A 13,880-nucleotide genomic window follows, 5' to 3' on the forward strand; every position below is an offset into this window, starting at 1 on the left:
CATCTGTGTGTACCTGTGTCATGGTGGTGTTCATCTGTGTGTACCTGTGTCATGGTGGTGTTCATCTGTGTGTACATGTGTTATGGTGCTGTTCATCTGTGTGTACCTGTGTCATGCTGGTGTTCATCTGTGTGTACCTGTGTCATGCTGGTGTTCATCTGTGTGTACCTGTGTCATGGTGGTGTTCATCTGTGTATATATGTCATGGTGGTGTTTATCCGTGTGTACCTGTGTTATGGTGGTGTTCATCTATATGTACCTTTGTCGTGGTGGTGTTCATCTGTGTGCACCTTTGTTATGATGGTGTTCATCTGTGTGTACATGTGTCATGGCGGTCTTCATCTGTGTGTACCTGTGTCATGGTGGTCTTCATCTGTGTGTACCTATGACTTGGTGGTCTTCATCTGTATGTTAATGGTGATATTCATGACCTTATGCTGTAAGAGGAATCTGTTATTAAAAATGTTCCTAAACCAGTAACCACGGTTATAACGAGATTTTATGAAATTATAAAACTTCTGACGATACACTTTCTGTAACATGTAAACCTGCATACATACGAGCAGTGTGGTACTAATGATACAGTATTGCCGTAGCAATAACAAATAATACTGGAATCCGACATAATTTTATTAGCTAAAAGAGCTTTAGAATTGACAAAAATGTTATAAAACAGAAGCACATAACTAGTGTCCACAATACAATATATAATGTTCTCTTAATTAAATGGGAATTTGACGTTCCCGTTTGATCCCAACTTAGTAACACAGATTGACAGCACTGTTACTTTATATACTCACACACAAAAGAAACGCAAGTTTCTTACTCAAAGGGGGAATTAAACTCAGACCCCTAAAATTATAACAACGTTGATAAATAAAGATGGCTGATGGTGTTGTTAACATTTGCTGTTGCGTTTTGCAAAGCCAGTGTGGGAACAGAAGGAAAAAACGAATCGCCAGAACGCACCGCTTCAATGGCGATGTGGGCACCATACACACTTTCCACATGCAATCAAACATGCACGAGTTGTCACCATCTCCAGTGGGTATAAAACTGAACCAAAATCTTTGGCCAGTCACTCTTTGTTCAACAATGCCACGTTTAAATCAACTTGAGAAGAACCAGGCTATCGGACGGTTGGAAGCTGGAGAGTCTGTCCAAGATGTTGCCCGTCACTTTAATGTCAACATAACCACGATCTACTGTACTGTCTCCAGCATAGATACAACTCAACGCAGACTACAGATGACCTTCCCCGAAGCGGCCGACCTAGGGTCACCACCCCTCGACAAGATCGACACATTACACGTCAACACCAGCGAGATCCTTTCCTGACAGCAAGCCAGACTGCTCGAGACACCATAGGAACGCATTATCGACGCATCAGCCGTGACATTGTCATCCGACGTCTGCGTTCCAACAACCTACGATGTCGCCGACCAGCACGTCGTCCTGTCCTCCAACCACAGCATCGACAAGCACGACTTCAGTGGGCACAGGGTCATCAAGACTCGCGTCAACGTGAATGGAGACGTGTCATGTTCTCTGATGAGAGTCGGTTTTGTGTGTCACATGCAGATGGAAGGGTCAGAGTTTGGCGACATCAGGGAGATCGTTTTGCATCGGGTCGCATGGGATGGACCTAGTGTCATGATTTGGGCCAGAATTGGACTTAATGCGAGACTTGGACCAATGTGCTTCCAGAATGTGAGTCAAGGTCGAGGACATAGGGTCACAGCTCAGCGTTACATTGGCCAAGTCATCAGACCCCATGTTGTTCCATTTTTCGCCCGACATCGTAACCACCTTTTCCAGCAGGATAACGCTCGTCCACATGCTGCAAGAGTTACCATGGACTTTCTTCAACAACACCGTGTCCTACCGTGGCCAGCTCTCAGCCCTGACCTGAACCCTATCGAGCACTTGTGGGATGAGGTTCAAAGGCGCCTGAATGAAGTGCGACCAGTGCCTACAACTGCTGATGAACTTCGTACAGCTGTTCGAGATGTGTGCAGGAGGATCCCCAGGGCCTTTACGAATCGCCTGATCCACTCCATGTACAGGAGATGTGTTGCAGTGATCAATGCTAATGGTGGCCACACCAGGTATTGAATGACGTCATGGCAATGACTAGAATCTGCGCAACTCTTTTGCTGTAACAAAATGTAATGACGTCATCTATTCTTGTTGCCAATGAACTGTTCTTGCTCAAATTTCTGTATATCTGACGCTGTTGGTATTTGTATTATATACGGTTAAAAATAAGTGCATATATACTTTATACTAGACTTGCGTTTCTTTTGCGTGTGAGTTTATATTCGATATTTTAATATAAATTTTACACTTAAACAGCCCAACATTATTCATCAGTTCAAAAGAATACCGAGTTTTGACAATCATTACAAACAGATTCCATTTGGTGTGAAGGGCAAAATAGCCGTGAAACACATGTGAATGGGCTGTAAAGCAATGTGTGCATTGGCTAACCCTGGATGAATATATCTGGAAAATATTGTACACGGTTGAGACTACATAATATGCTGTGTAATAAAGGAAAGTAAAAGAGGGTAAAATAAGTCCACCGTATAAACACACACGTATTTACATATGTAGATACATAGACACACATATGAACATGTCAGGAAACAGATACATTTTAGTAGATATATATGTACACATCTATACATACGTATATATACATCTGTGACACAATCACCATCTGATCAATGTAGCAGAGAAATCCATTTGTAGACTGCAAGTGGTCACATTGGGAAAAATGAACAGTTTCAATCCAAGGATATTAAAAACAGGATAACGAACCATGTAGCTTCTCGTTATAAGAGTGCAGGATCGCTCCTCTGTCAAAACTGATGTAATACCATATATGGTACTAGACCACAGTAGGCAACTGTGAAGATAACAACACAGCTTAACAGAATTAATGTTATATGATATGATACATCTTGTACATACAGCTTCAATTGTCCATCCTTGATTATCCCCCGAAATTGTCCATTGGGTAAATTAGGCGAAATAGTGTTGTACAGTATATAAAATAATCATTGAAATTCAGTGATGTCCCCCGTGTTCGCAAGTAGAGTAAGCATGTCCTGTCGTATCGGTATCATCCGTAGACATTTTGCATGGAATACATCAATTGCTGTGTTGACATCTTCTGGTGATGCAAGGACAAAACTTTATGAGCAACTGGATCTGAGCCTAAAACAATACGTATGTTTTAAGAAACTACACATGAAGAAAGAAAACATTACCATGACATTACCATGGGGCACAAGACCTGTTGTAGAGAGCATTAGCTTTGACATATAAGCAAGAGCTAGCCCAGAAACGTGGTGGTAAACCAAATAGAAGCTGTTATACATAAGATTTGTCTTGTAGTGATTACAATTATGTCATCCTCAGATCAATTTATCAGTTCATACAAGCTCTTTTAACATAGTATATTGTATCTTAGGCTCAAAGAAAGTGTCGTGCATATGTCTAACACTGACACTATATGCATGGATTGTGGAATTAGTATGCTTTTTAATTTATTCATGATGGATGTAAACAAATAAGTGTTATGTTGGTACAGAAAGGAACAATTTGGAAATTGAATTGTACTACATTCCCTTCGAGAGTGTAGTATTTTAGTAAACACACTCGAAACAAGTAGGTCCGATGAGATTTCCTATTTTGACTTCAACCCCCTTAGATAAATCTTATTTGAGGACTCGCAGAATACTACAAGGATTCTCTCCCGAACATCACACCCCTATTAAACACTAAAGGAAAAACTTACCCCTCCTGCCCCACGCCCTATCCCTTCCCAGACCACCCCTACCAACAGAATGATACAAGTATATTAGAAGCAAATAAATAACATATAAACAGAAGAAAAGCAATATTTATGGATGTCAACTTCTTAATTGTGAATAACACGACGTTTCGGAGTATATGCTTACTCCTTCATCAGGTGAATGGTATAAACAACATATACACAGCAAATCTTAAATCAAATTTGTTTACCATTTACTTGTTTGTCACCGTGTACAAGTACTTGAACAGAAGTATGCACATAGCTATGCTTAGGTATTTTCAAGCACTTGATACCACTGATACTGAGCATAAGGACGACAGAGACAAATGATATTTTGCACACTATAAGCGACAAAACGCTTTCCATATACAATTGTGACTATATCATGAGAATATGTTTGTTTTTCCCCAGTATTGCAGCTGTACAATGTTCTTTGTAAACAAATCTAGCCTGGGCCAGACTATCCAGTGATTGTTGCCATGCGATACGATGACAGAGCATGTGTCCATGAATCACTATGCAATAGTGGTGATACCAGGTGTTCTCGAAAAGGAATGAACAGGATTTTATCACTCTGAATCTGTCTGCATAGATCTAAATACGAGGCGGTCTCACTTGTCTCCTTAATTTCAAGTTCAGGTAGGTAATCAGTGGAAGGGAAATGGCTCTTAGATGTTTATTGAACTATATAAAATCATCGATATATGTGCACATGAATCTTAAAGTCATTTGGCCAAGAAGTTTTGCTTATGTTGATTTTGTCAACCCAAGCAGAAATGCCGATTCATATGCATAACGAAACAGATCCGCAAGAAGGGGAGCACAATTGATGCCCATGGGGATGCCTACTCGAAATGTAAGTAGCCCCTTATCCTTTCTCCGCAGCTAATTTGCAAGCAATCTTGTATTTCAGAGGCACATTTGCTGCAGGTTAGCTTGTGTCCACAAGGCAGAAAGATGGTGTTGACCGCGTCCTTCCGACACACTTTACATGTTGCGTTGTCTCCAAACTGTACTGTAGAACCTCTATCCCTCAACAAGTCATCAAGAAGAAGCAATAAAGTTGGTGATGATGTTCCTGCAGGAATGGAATGACATACAAACTATCATTGTTAGAAGTTGTTTTACAAACTGGTTGCCGTTATGAATTTGAATGTCATATAAAGCATTTTAAATAAATGAAATGTTAAATGTTCTATATGAATGTGAAATTCAGGTTTTGTTTTCCCACCTGCTGTTTCACTTTCAAGTGCCAAATGGTAGAGCCATGAAGCAATTAGACAGATGAGAAAAATTACCTGTTTTATTCAGAACTCGAAGCGCCGCACGTTCGACTTCCTGTTGATTAAAGCCAAGTTTAAGGCATCTGCTGAACATCTCTACCAGTTCTGAAAGAGTGTAAACCATTCGGTATGATAGGCCCAAGCGTTCTACATGAGAGTTTAGTGTGGTTTGCACCAGAATGACTATTTAGAAAGGATGTTGACACGATGTAACCAGTTGGGGTGTTTAGGCGATTGTAATCATACTGTTATTTTCAGAAATGACGTTCCTTGATAACTCACCATGCTCTTGACAGTTTAGGCGAAAAGTGTCCTGGCGTTCATCGATTTCCTATAGTAACGTAAAGAACTGTTAGTTAATACACGTACAGTGCACCCTGGTTATAATGCCACCCAGGATATATTGCCATATTTTTCCAGAACGGATTTCCTCCCTTTACAATACCCTAGTTATAAAGCCAAACTGGATATAATCACATTTGCCAATGGGCTTTAGAACAAAAGTCATTTTCCCCTGATTATAATGCCAATTACACTGGTTGCATGTAGTATACATACATATTTGGTTAATTGACATGACTCAAATTAATTAACCAAACTCATTAAGTAGTCTTGTAATCCCAGATAGGATAACACAGTGGAGCGGCTAAGACCAAGTTTTCTTAAGAATTGTGCATTTGATTATACAAGCACCAAAATTGGTCAACATATAAAAGAACATGTCTGAAATAATTTCAGATATGGAGGCACCTTAAATTTTGTATCTTGTGCGCATGCGCAGTACATAAACTTTGACATACTATTTTCAGCTTTGCCCCTTAAATCTTGAATATTGCCATTCATTACACACCTATAATTTTCATAACCAGTGATTTACAGGTTCATAAAAAGAACCCCCATGAATTTAAAAACACAAATCATCTGACAGCTGCTTATTAAAGTCCAACTTGATATTTTTGGATTCATCGTTTCCATGGAAATCATGAAACATATAAATGCCAAAAATCTGCAAACAGCAAAAGGCACTACTTCAAGATCTATTTGCTATATCTGTCAAGTCTTGTAGAAATATATTGAACGGTTTGAAGTCCCAAACTGAGAAAAATAGTAATGCCAAAAATCTGCGAATAGCAAAAGGCACCACTTTGGCTTCTGTTTGATATATCTACCATGTCTTGAAGAAAGATATTGAACGGTTTTCGAGTTAAAATCGTTTCTATGGGACCCAAGCAAAAATGACAAAAATCTGTAAATTGCAAAAGGCACTACTTTATGTTCTCTTTGATATTATATCTACCAATGTTTGTTAAAAAATATTGAACGTTTTGTTTAGTTAAGCTCCGGAAACAAAATGATTACGGATGGACAGATGGACGAGGCGTCGACTATATCCCCCCACATTACATGCTGGGAGGATAAAACGTCTTGGATATGTTTAACAATCAAAATCTATGTGATTATTCCCCAACTTCATGGCTCAAGGGCAAGCAAGGGAGATACTTCAGGTTGTCTTTTGCAAGGGAGCAGTCTTTTTTTCCTGTGGAAATCATACTTAATTGGTTTTATTGTTTAATGGTCAATATCGTGACCAAGTCTCTGTCTCTTCACTCTCTCAAATTAGTGCCAACAGGGTTAGACTCACACCATGAAGGGCCAACATCAATCAGCTAACTTGGATTGCAGACGGGCTACCTATAGCTTCCCCATCGAAGGATCGTCCTCCTTCACCTTACCACCAATTGGAGCAACTTTGTAAGTCATCAAGAACCAGAGCTACCAGAACGAAGGGTCTTCCCAGCTTGCTCAGCCTGATACTATTATCAGACGAGTCTTCCTGGACCTCGCCATGTCCAGATCCATCAGCAAGGCGATGATATCACACTTCAAATATCCAGAGTCCGACAAAGAACGTATGCCTTTGTCCATGGTCAACCAGCAGAAGTACCAGGATTCTATCTCCTACCAGATCTGCTCAGCATGAGTGGGACTCACATGGAAGTATTGGCCAAACTGGGATCTTCTAGAAGACCCATTCATCACAAAATCTTAAGGAACAGATATACCATTCTGGTGAACACGACGCCACTGCTCCACCCTATCTTCCGCAAATAGATTATGCAGAAACCCTACAACCCAAGCTCACAGATGCGATAGAAACACTTCTATCCAAAGAAGCTGTAGGTCCCAATGCAACAGTGCATCTTCGTCTCTGTTTGGATTTTATTGCCAAAAGTCAACCAGACTGACAGTTTCACATCGCATGATTATCTTCAATATTTTGCAATGAAGATAAGGAAGACTTATCACTGCGTCTGTGCTAGAGTCCTAGGCATCGATCTACGTAGAACGAGCACCAGACGTCTGAAGTTAAGACTCTTCATCCCGCTCATGAGATATTTCACAGCAGAAGTAGCCAGAACAATTATTTCCTTCTGGATGAGATCGGTGATACTTCGAACATACAGAGATGTAGGCTTAGAACCTCCCTCAGCTTCCAACCCACACGAAGTAAGAGCACTATATGGCAATTGCTCAGTATTTTGGGTCAGTATTTAAAAAAAAGTCGTCCTAGTAGAGTATTGAAGACAGGCCCAAAACTATATATATAACGGTAGCCAGAAAAGGCAAAATATCATTTATCTACTGCGCATGCGCAAAATGAAATTATTTTGAGTGCCTCCATATCCTAAAAAGTTCATCGGCCCATAAATATGCAAAGTTTCATGCTTTTATCTTTAAATGCACATTTTATCTTCTTAGCCGCTCCAGTATGTCACAATACACTTCCTGCCACCTATAAGTAACCTGCAGTCCCGAGCAGCTGAGGTTAGCCATTCAAGGCTCATTATAGAAGACATCAGCTCAATCACCTTGTTGATTACACAGGTCCCCTGACTGTCCTACCTGGTTATAATGCTACCCTGGATATAATGCCATGTTTTCCCCTGAACACCAGGGTATATTGTACATACATACATGCATGCATGCATGCATGCAGACAGACAGACAGACAGACAGACAGACCTGGCTGGCGATTGTGACCATGAGCTCTATGTGTAGTTGTTGTCTTCTTACAGACTCTATATCCAGGTTTCCCAATTCCATCCCACACGAATGACTCTGGACATAGTCTCGGTTACCTTCGATGCAAGCATCAATATATTTAGTGTAAAGGTGGTGTCGACCATAATACTCGTGACGCTAATACACAATATATCATGGAATGGTTATCATAAAGTTAACGTCATGGAGAAAGGGTGCTCCTACCTAAACACAGAACAATCCCGAGGGGAATGATACAAGATTACATAATGAACTTATTATTCGCCATCACAATCAGAATTCAAGCTTATCTCGTTCAAATGGTATTTGAGGAAGAGACATTTTAGCATTCATTTTTTGTCTCATTGTGTGTCAGTGTCGCTTTAGCAGGTTAATGTTATCAAAATACCACTATTTGAATAGATTATGTATATGTTCTTATTTGCTGGCTGGAAGTTTCTAAACGTGGCTGGTTGTATATGAACATCAGCCCCCCCAAAAACTGATTGGTTATAATGATGTTATTTTTTTTTCTGACCTGAATAGATAAAACCTGCTCCTGTACGTTCTGTGGGTTGAGTGATATTGATGCCACGACATAAGAATCTGTTTGTCGAAGGGGGATCCTGGTTCATGCTGATAGTATTTGCGACTCCACTTGCTACAGGATTGTTCTGACGAACTGCAGGATTTGTATGAGAACTACTCGATGCGTCCGGTCTTCTGCGATGTATATCAAAATCAGTAGGGAAGGCAAGCTGGTTGCGAGTCTGCATCTCAGAATTCGTGGGCAAAGGGTTTTCTTCAAATCGGATATTCCAATGAAAGCCATCTCTACACCATGCCTTGTGCCCCACATCGGCAGGTTTGTCCCCTTGTCTCCAGTGCCTATGTCTGATGCCACAGCTGAAGCATCTTGTCTCGTCCTCATTACCTGTCGCATAGAACCCTTGTCTCGCTAACTCCAGGGCTGACACTGCGATTGTCATGCCATTAAAGGACTTACAGCGCATTGCCTCAAATCGCATGATGTCCTGAAGAAGAGTACCATTTCTTCGCACTAGGGCATCAAAGTCTCCACGCAGAGATATTGATGGAAATACAGATATAATGATAGAAAACAGCATAGATTTCCAGTATGTAAACACATTCGCTGGTTTGCTTTCAGCTTGTTGGTGAATATTGAGGTTTCTGATGGCCAAAAGGAACACTCTCCTCACAGCCATACGTCTGTCAACCTCAATCACCAGTATCGTACCATACCATAGTATAACCAAGTCCTTGGTGCACTTCTTTTTCTTCATAATTGAAGGTCGTTGTTATTCACCACTCTGTTTTTCTCTCGTTTATGTGATTACATAAAGTTTGTTCCAGAGAGTCAATAATATTCCAATCATATGTGGGAGGTGATTACATAATCTGGATTTGATGAGCCCTAAAATGAAAAAGCGAAGTGAAATATTTTACACATGATTATTTAAACAAATCATTAAGAACATGCTTATTTGTCATTTACAATGAAGAAATAGATCCGCAATTATTTGTGGAACACTTAACACGTCAAGTTAACGTTACATTTCTCTGGGAAACTACAAAACGTCAACGCCAAAAAATATTCAGTTGCGATTCTCTGTGCCATCGGGCGTAGAGTGAATGAAGGGGTTCAGTTTTACGCCGCACTCAGCAATATCCCCGTAATATGGCGGCGGTCTGTAAATACTCGAGTCTTGACCAGACAGTTCAGTGATCAACAGCATGAGCATCGATACAAGCAATTGGGATACGATGACATGTGTCAACCAAAGCAAATTAGTCGCCTTTTACGACAAACATTGGTTACCGAATATCAATTGTAATCCGGATCTTCACGGGTCATTGGGCGTAGAAGGAAGTAGTGGTGAAATAACTGAAAATCAGTAATGACGGCATAATCAGCATGCTCCGCCTGAGCACTCTCATATTTGAATTAGAATAAGTACTTGTTTGTTTGATAACAAACGACTCACAGCAATACCGTTGCCACAAAAATGCGTTGTAAGCCGTCGAGTCTTGTCCAGACAACCAAGTGAAACAATGACGCATTTACTGATTATAGTTTAATTCGAGGGCTGTGTAAAATAAATCAGCATTTATAATTTACAATGTATGTGTTGTCACTGAAAAGGACAGTCCAATTCGCCATCTCTCACTTCTAGTTGACGGGGCGATGGGGTAGCCTAATGGTTAAAGCGTTGGCTCGTCACGCCGAAGACCCGGGTTCGAATCCCCGCATGGGTACAATGTGTGAAACCCATTTCTGGTGTCCCCCGCCGTGATGTTGCTGGAATATTGCTAAAAGCGGCGTAAAACCAAACTCAGTCAGTCAGTCAGTCAGTCAGTCACTTCTAGTTGACCATACAATCCAACGTGTCACGTTTTTGGAAGACGGAAATCCTTTACAAATCTTGGATTTGACATTCAAATGAATAAATAGTGTAATTATATCCTAATCATTTAGATACAATCAGTAACAGTTACCGGTCACCTCGCTGTGTTATACAACTTGCACAACAGGTTTACAGGTTTGAGACCGCCTGTGTTATTTTCAGTAGCCGAGTGGAAGTAATCGCTGTACAGTGTGATCTATGGAGTATTCTACACAGCGTGAGTCATTATTATAAACGTTTTGTTGATAAGATAGAAATGATAATAAAGCCAATTGTGTGCTCACTCGCATAGGGTCTTCCTTAAATCCACTGTTCAACCTGTCAAAGCTGTGAACTTCACGTGTGCCGCGACGGTTATATAAATGATTAACATATACCTGGCCCCTTGCCAGACATCTCGGCCATGAGTTGAGCTAACTGTGCGGATCTGTTGACACGTGACTCTTAAACAGCAGTTCATAATAACGATTATCTCAGAGGACGCTTTCAGAAACGCCCACATTCGGTGCGGGTCCGTGCGGACCACCTTAGTTCCATATTCGTTATTAGAAATAAAGAAAATTGAAAAGTATCATGCATTGAGATCGATAGGGTGTCTACCAAGTCAGGGGCGGTGGGGTAGCCTAGTGGTTAAAGCGTTCGCTCGTCACGCTCGATTCCCCACATGGGTACAATTTGTGAAGCCAATTTCTGGTGTCCCCCGCCATGATATTGCTGGAATATTGCTAAAAACGGCGTAAAACCATACTCAGTCAGTCAGTCTACCAAGTCAAGGCAAATATGACGTTTCTGTTCAAGATGCGCGAGGCTACTGTAGTACTGACTGACTGACTGAGTTTGGTTTTACGCCGCTTTTAGCAATATTCAAGCAACATCACGGCGGGGGACACCAGAAATGGGCTTTACACATTGTACCCATGTAGGGAGTCGAACCCGGGTCTTCGGCGTGTCGAGCCAAAGCTTTACCCACTTGGCTACCCCACCGCCCCCGCAATTCACCGGGTTGAAGAGAGGCGCTTGGTTATAGCACAAACTATTTTGATAACGCTACTCACAATTCAGAGTTTATAAATCATGAAATGCTAAAATGCATCGGTAAAGTAATAACAATGAAAGAAATGTTTAGTGATCAATAACATACATACCTGGCTGAGGAAAGTGTCAATGGCTATTTCCTCGTAATCAAACAACTTGGCTACCCCACCGCCCCCGCAATTCACCGGGTTGAAGAGAGGCGCTTGGTTATAGCACAAACTATTTTGATAACGCTACTCACAATTCAGAGTTTATAAATCATGAAATGCTAAAATGCATCGGTAAAGTAATAACAATGAAAGAAATGTTTAGTGATCAATAACATACATACCTGGCTGAGGAAAGTGTCAATGGCTATATCCTCGTAATCAAACAATGTTCGACTGTTGGCTGGATCCCGGTCAACGCGACCATGACATTTGCTCAAGATTTCTCTTGTCAGAGTCACGGGTAACCATTGTGTTGAAATAGTTTTACCCTCCTTTGCCAAATTGCAGATAACGGAGATTTTTTATGAGGAACGCTTCATAACATGCGTGACAACTGTGTCCAGTAAATCTGATCCTCCTGCTTGACGCCGTGTTTCACACTGATTAGCATCCGGACAAGTGTATTGAGGTCAGGGTATTTCATCGGTTGATTAAACATACCAATCAGTTTGCATTACGCAACATTACGTTTAGCCACACACAACAACAATGTTTTGACCCAGTGACAATACCCTACGCGACAACTTAATTAAATAAGTCAAAGTGCATATCTCAAAATCCAATAAATTGCATTATCCATTAACGAGGTACACGCATCAGGCAGCGATTAATAGTTTAACAACGTTACACCTGGGATAATACTTTCGCAAAAAAGGCATAATGTATTCATAGCTGGCCCAAACTGCAATATCTAAACACTCATTGCCTTGTAAATAGGCAACGTGCAGCAACAATGAAACTCAGTATATTCTATTGACACGTCAGCGCTAGATTTAGATACATGGTTTTTCCAGTCTAGCAGGAAATGCTTCGCTGTGTGTGACCAGGAAATGGTCTGTGACTACATGTGTGTCCTCACACTGTCAGTATCATATACACAAAAGTCTTGTTCTTGGAGACAAGACTTCTTTGAGAGGCATTTAGAAGTTGGGTCAGTAAGGAAGGTATCAAGTAACACCGGTATCAAGCAAGTGTTGGACTGCATAAGGATGAAGGGGCATATATACAAGTTAGAGCAGATGTTTGTATAGTACAATGGGGATTTGGAAGCCAGACACAATAACAACACAAGGGCTAGAAGCCAGACACAATAACAACACAAGGGATTAGATGAACGCGTTAACAACTGAAGCCTGCAAAGTACACAATGGAAAGTGAAGCCTGTGATATATAGTATGACCAGAAATTATTGAGAATTTTAGGAATATGTTTAATTACATTTCTAGTATTAACAACCTTGACCAGTTGATTTCATTCAAGAGAGACAACTCCGTTAATCCTTTTTCATTAGTTTGTGAAGAGTTATCCCCCTTTGTTTACTTGCTAGCAGACGACATTTTCAGTGATCCTCAGTATGGATGATTTAGAGAACAGGAAGTTGATTTTAGAGTATTATAACAAGGACATCAGATCATTTCAAGTAGAACAGGCATCCCTTTGTCCACTGTTTATCGTGTTTTGAAAAATATTGCAAATGAATATGGCATTGAGCACCACGGGAGACGCAGGTAGGCCCTGAAAATTGACTGTCGTTGACAGGAGGCGGCTTGGTATTCTTGTTTCTAAAAACAAACGAAAGAGTTTAGAAAACTGAAGGCTGGATATGATTGATAGAGGAACTGTGGGGCTGTCTGTAAGGAGACAATTAGAACTGAGCTGCATGCAATGGGTTGGCCGAAAAGTCGAGGAATTCCATCACCGATCATGAAACCTGAACAAAAGGAGCGAAGGTTGAACTGGTGCTTACAGCATAGAAATTTTAACTGGGACAATGTGATTTTCTCAGATGAAATTTCTGTGTGGCTGTTTCCTGATACACTGAAATTCTGGACCAAACAAACTGAAAAACCTATGTATCAGCGCCCAAAGTACAGTCCGAAATGTAACGTGTGGGGTGGCATATCTGTGTTAGGGGCAACGCCCCACTGTGTATTTGAAGGGAATATGAGCAGTGAGCGGTACACAGATATTTTTGAGGGACATTTACTTCCATCTGCTCACGTGTTCTAAGGAAATGTTTGGATTTTCCAGTAGGACAACGACCCAAAACATATAGCCCTGA

At 40.8% G+C, this 13,880-nt stretch overlaps 1 protein-coding gene and 1 long non-coding RNA gene across 3 annotated transcripts; one reads left to right on the top strand and one right to left on the bottom strand.

Annotated features, from left to right (window-relative positions):
* The first annotated feature begins 138 nt into the window (after positions 1–138).
* LOC124279771 lies at positions 139–1,376 on the top strand. Its single transcript, XR_006899481.1, has 2 exons — positions 139–1,212; positions 1,346–1,376. It is a non-coding gene; the product is annotated as an uncharacterized LOC124279771 (long non-coding RNA).
* Positions 1,377–4,018: 2,642 nt separating this feature from the next.
* Positions 4,019–9,579, bottom strand: LOC124279762 (baculoviral IAP repeat-containing protein 2-like). Of its 2 annotated transcripts, XM_046715638.1 has the most exons (6): positions 8,801–9,579; positions 8,687–8,737; positions 8,131–8,246; positions 5,389–5,437; positions 5,122–5,211; positions 4,019–4,901 (listed from the first exon to the last, which is right to left on the bottom strand). In XM_046715638.1, the coding sequence occupies exons 1-6, from the start codon at positions 9,450–9,452 to the stop codon at positions 4,669–4,671; spliced, it is 1,191 nt and encodes a 396-aa protein (XP_046571594.1). In that variant the 5' UTR covers positions 9,453–9,579; the 3' UTR covers positions 4,019–4,668. The 2 variants fall into 2 exon arrangements, with proteins under 2 accessions (XP_046571594.1, XP_046571593.1); XM_046715637.1 differs by having other exon boundaries at positions 8,687–9,579.
* Between the last annotated feature and the right edge of the window lie 4,301 nt (positions 9,580–13,880).

Source organism: Haliotis rubra, unplaced genomic scaffold (assembly GCF_003918875.1).
Source record: "Haliotis rubra isolate DU_JTF1 unplaced genomic scaffold, ASM391887v1 Scf256, whole genome shotgun sequence".
In the NCBI taxonomy this organism is placed as follows: Eukaryota; Metazoa; Mollusca; class Gastropoda; order Lepetellida; family Haliotidae; genus Haliotis; species Haliotis rubra.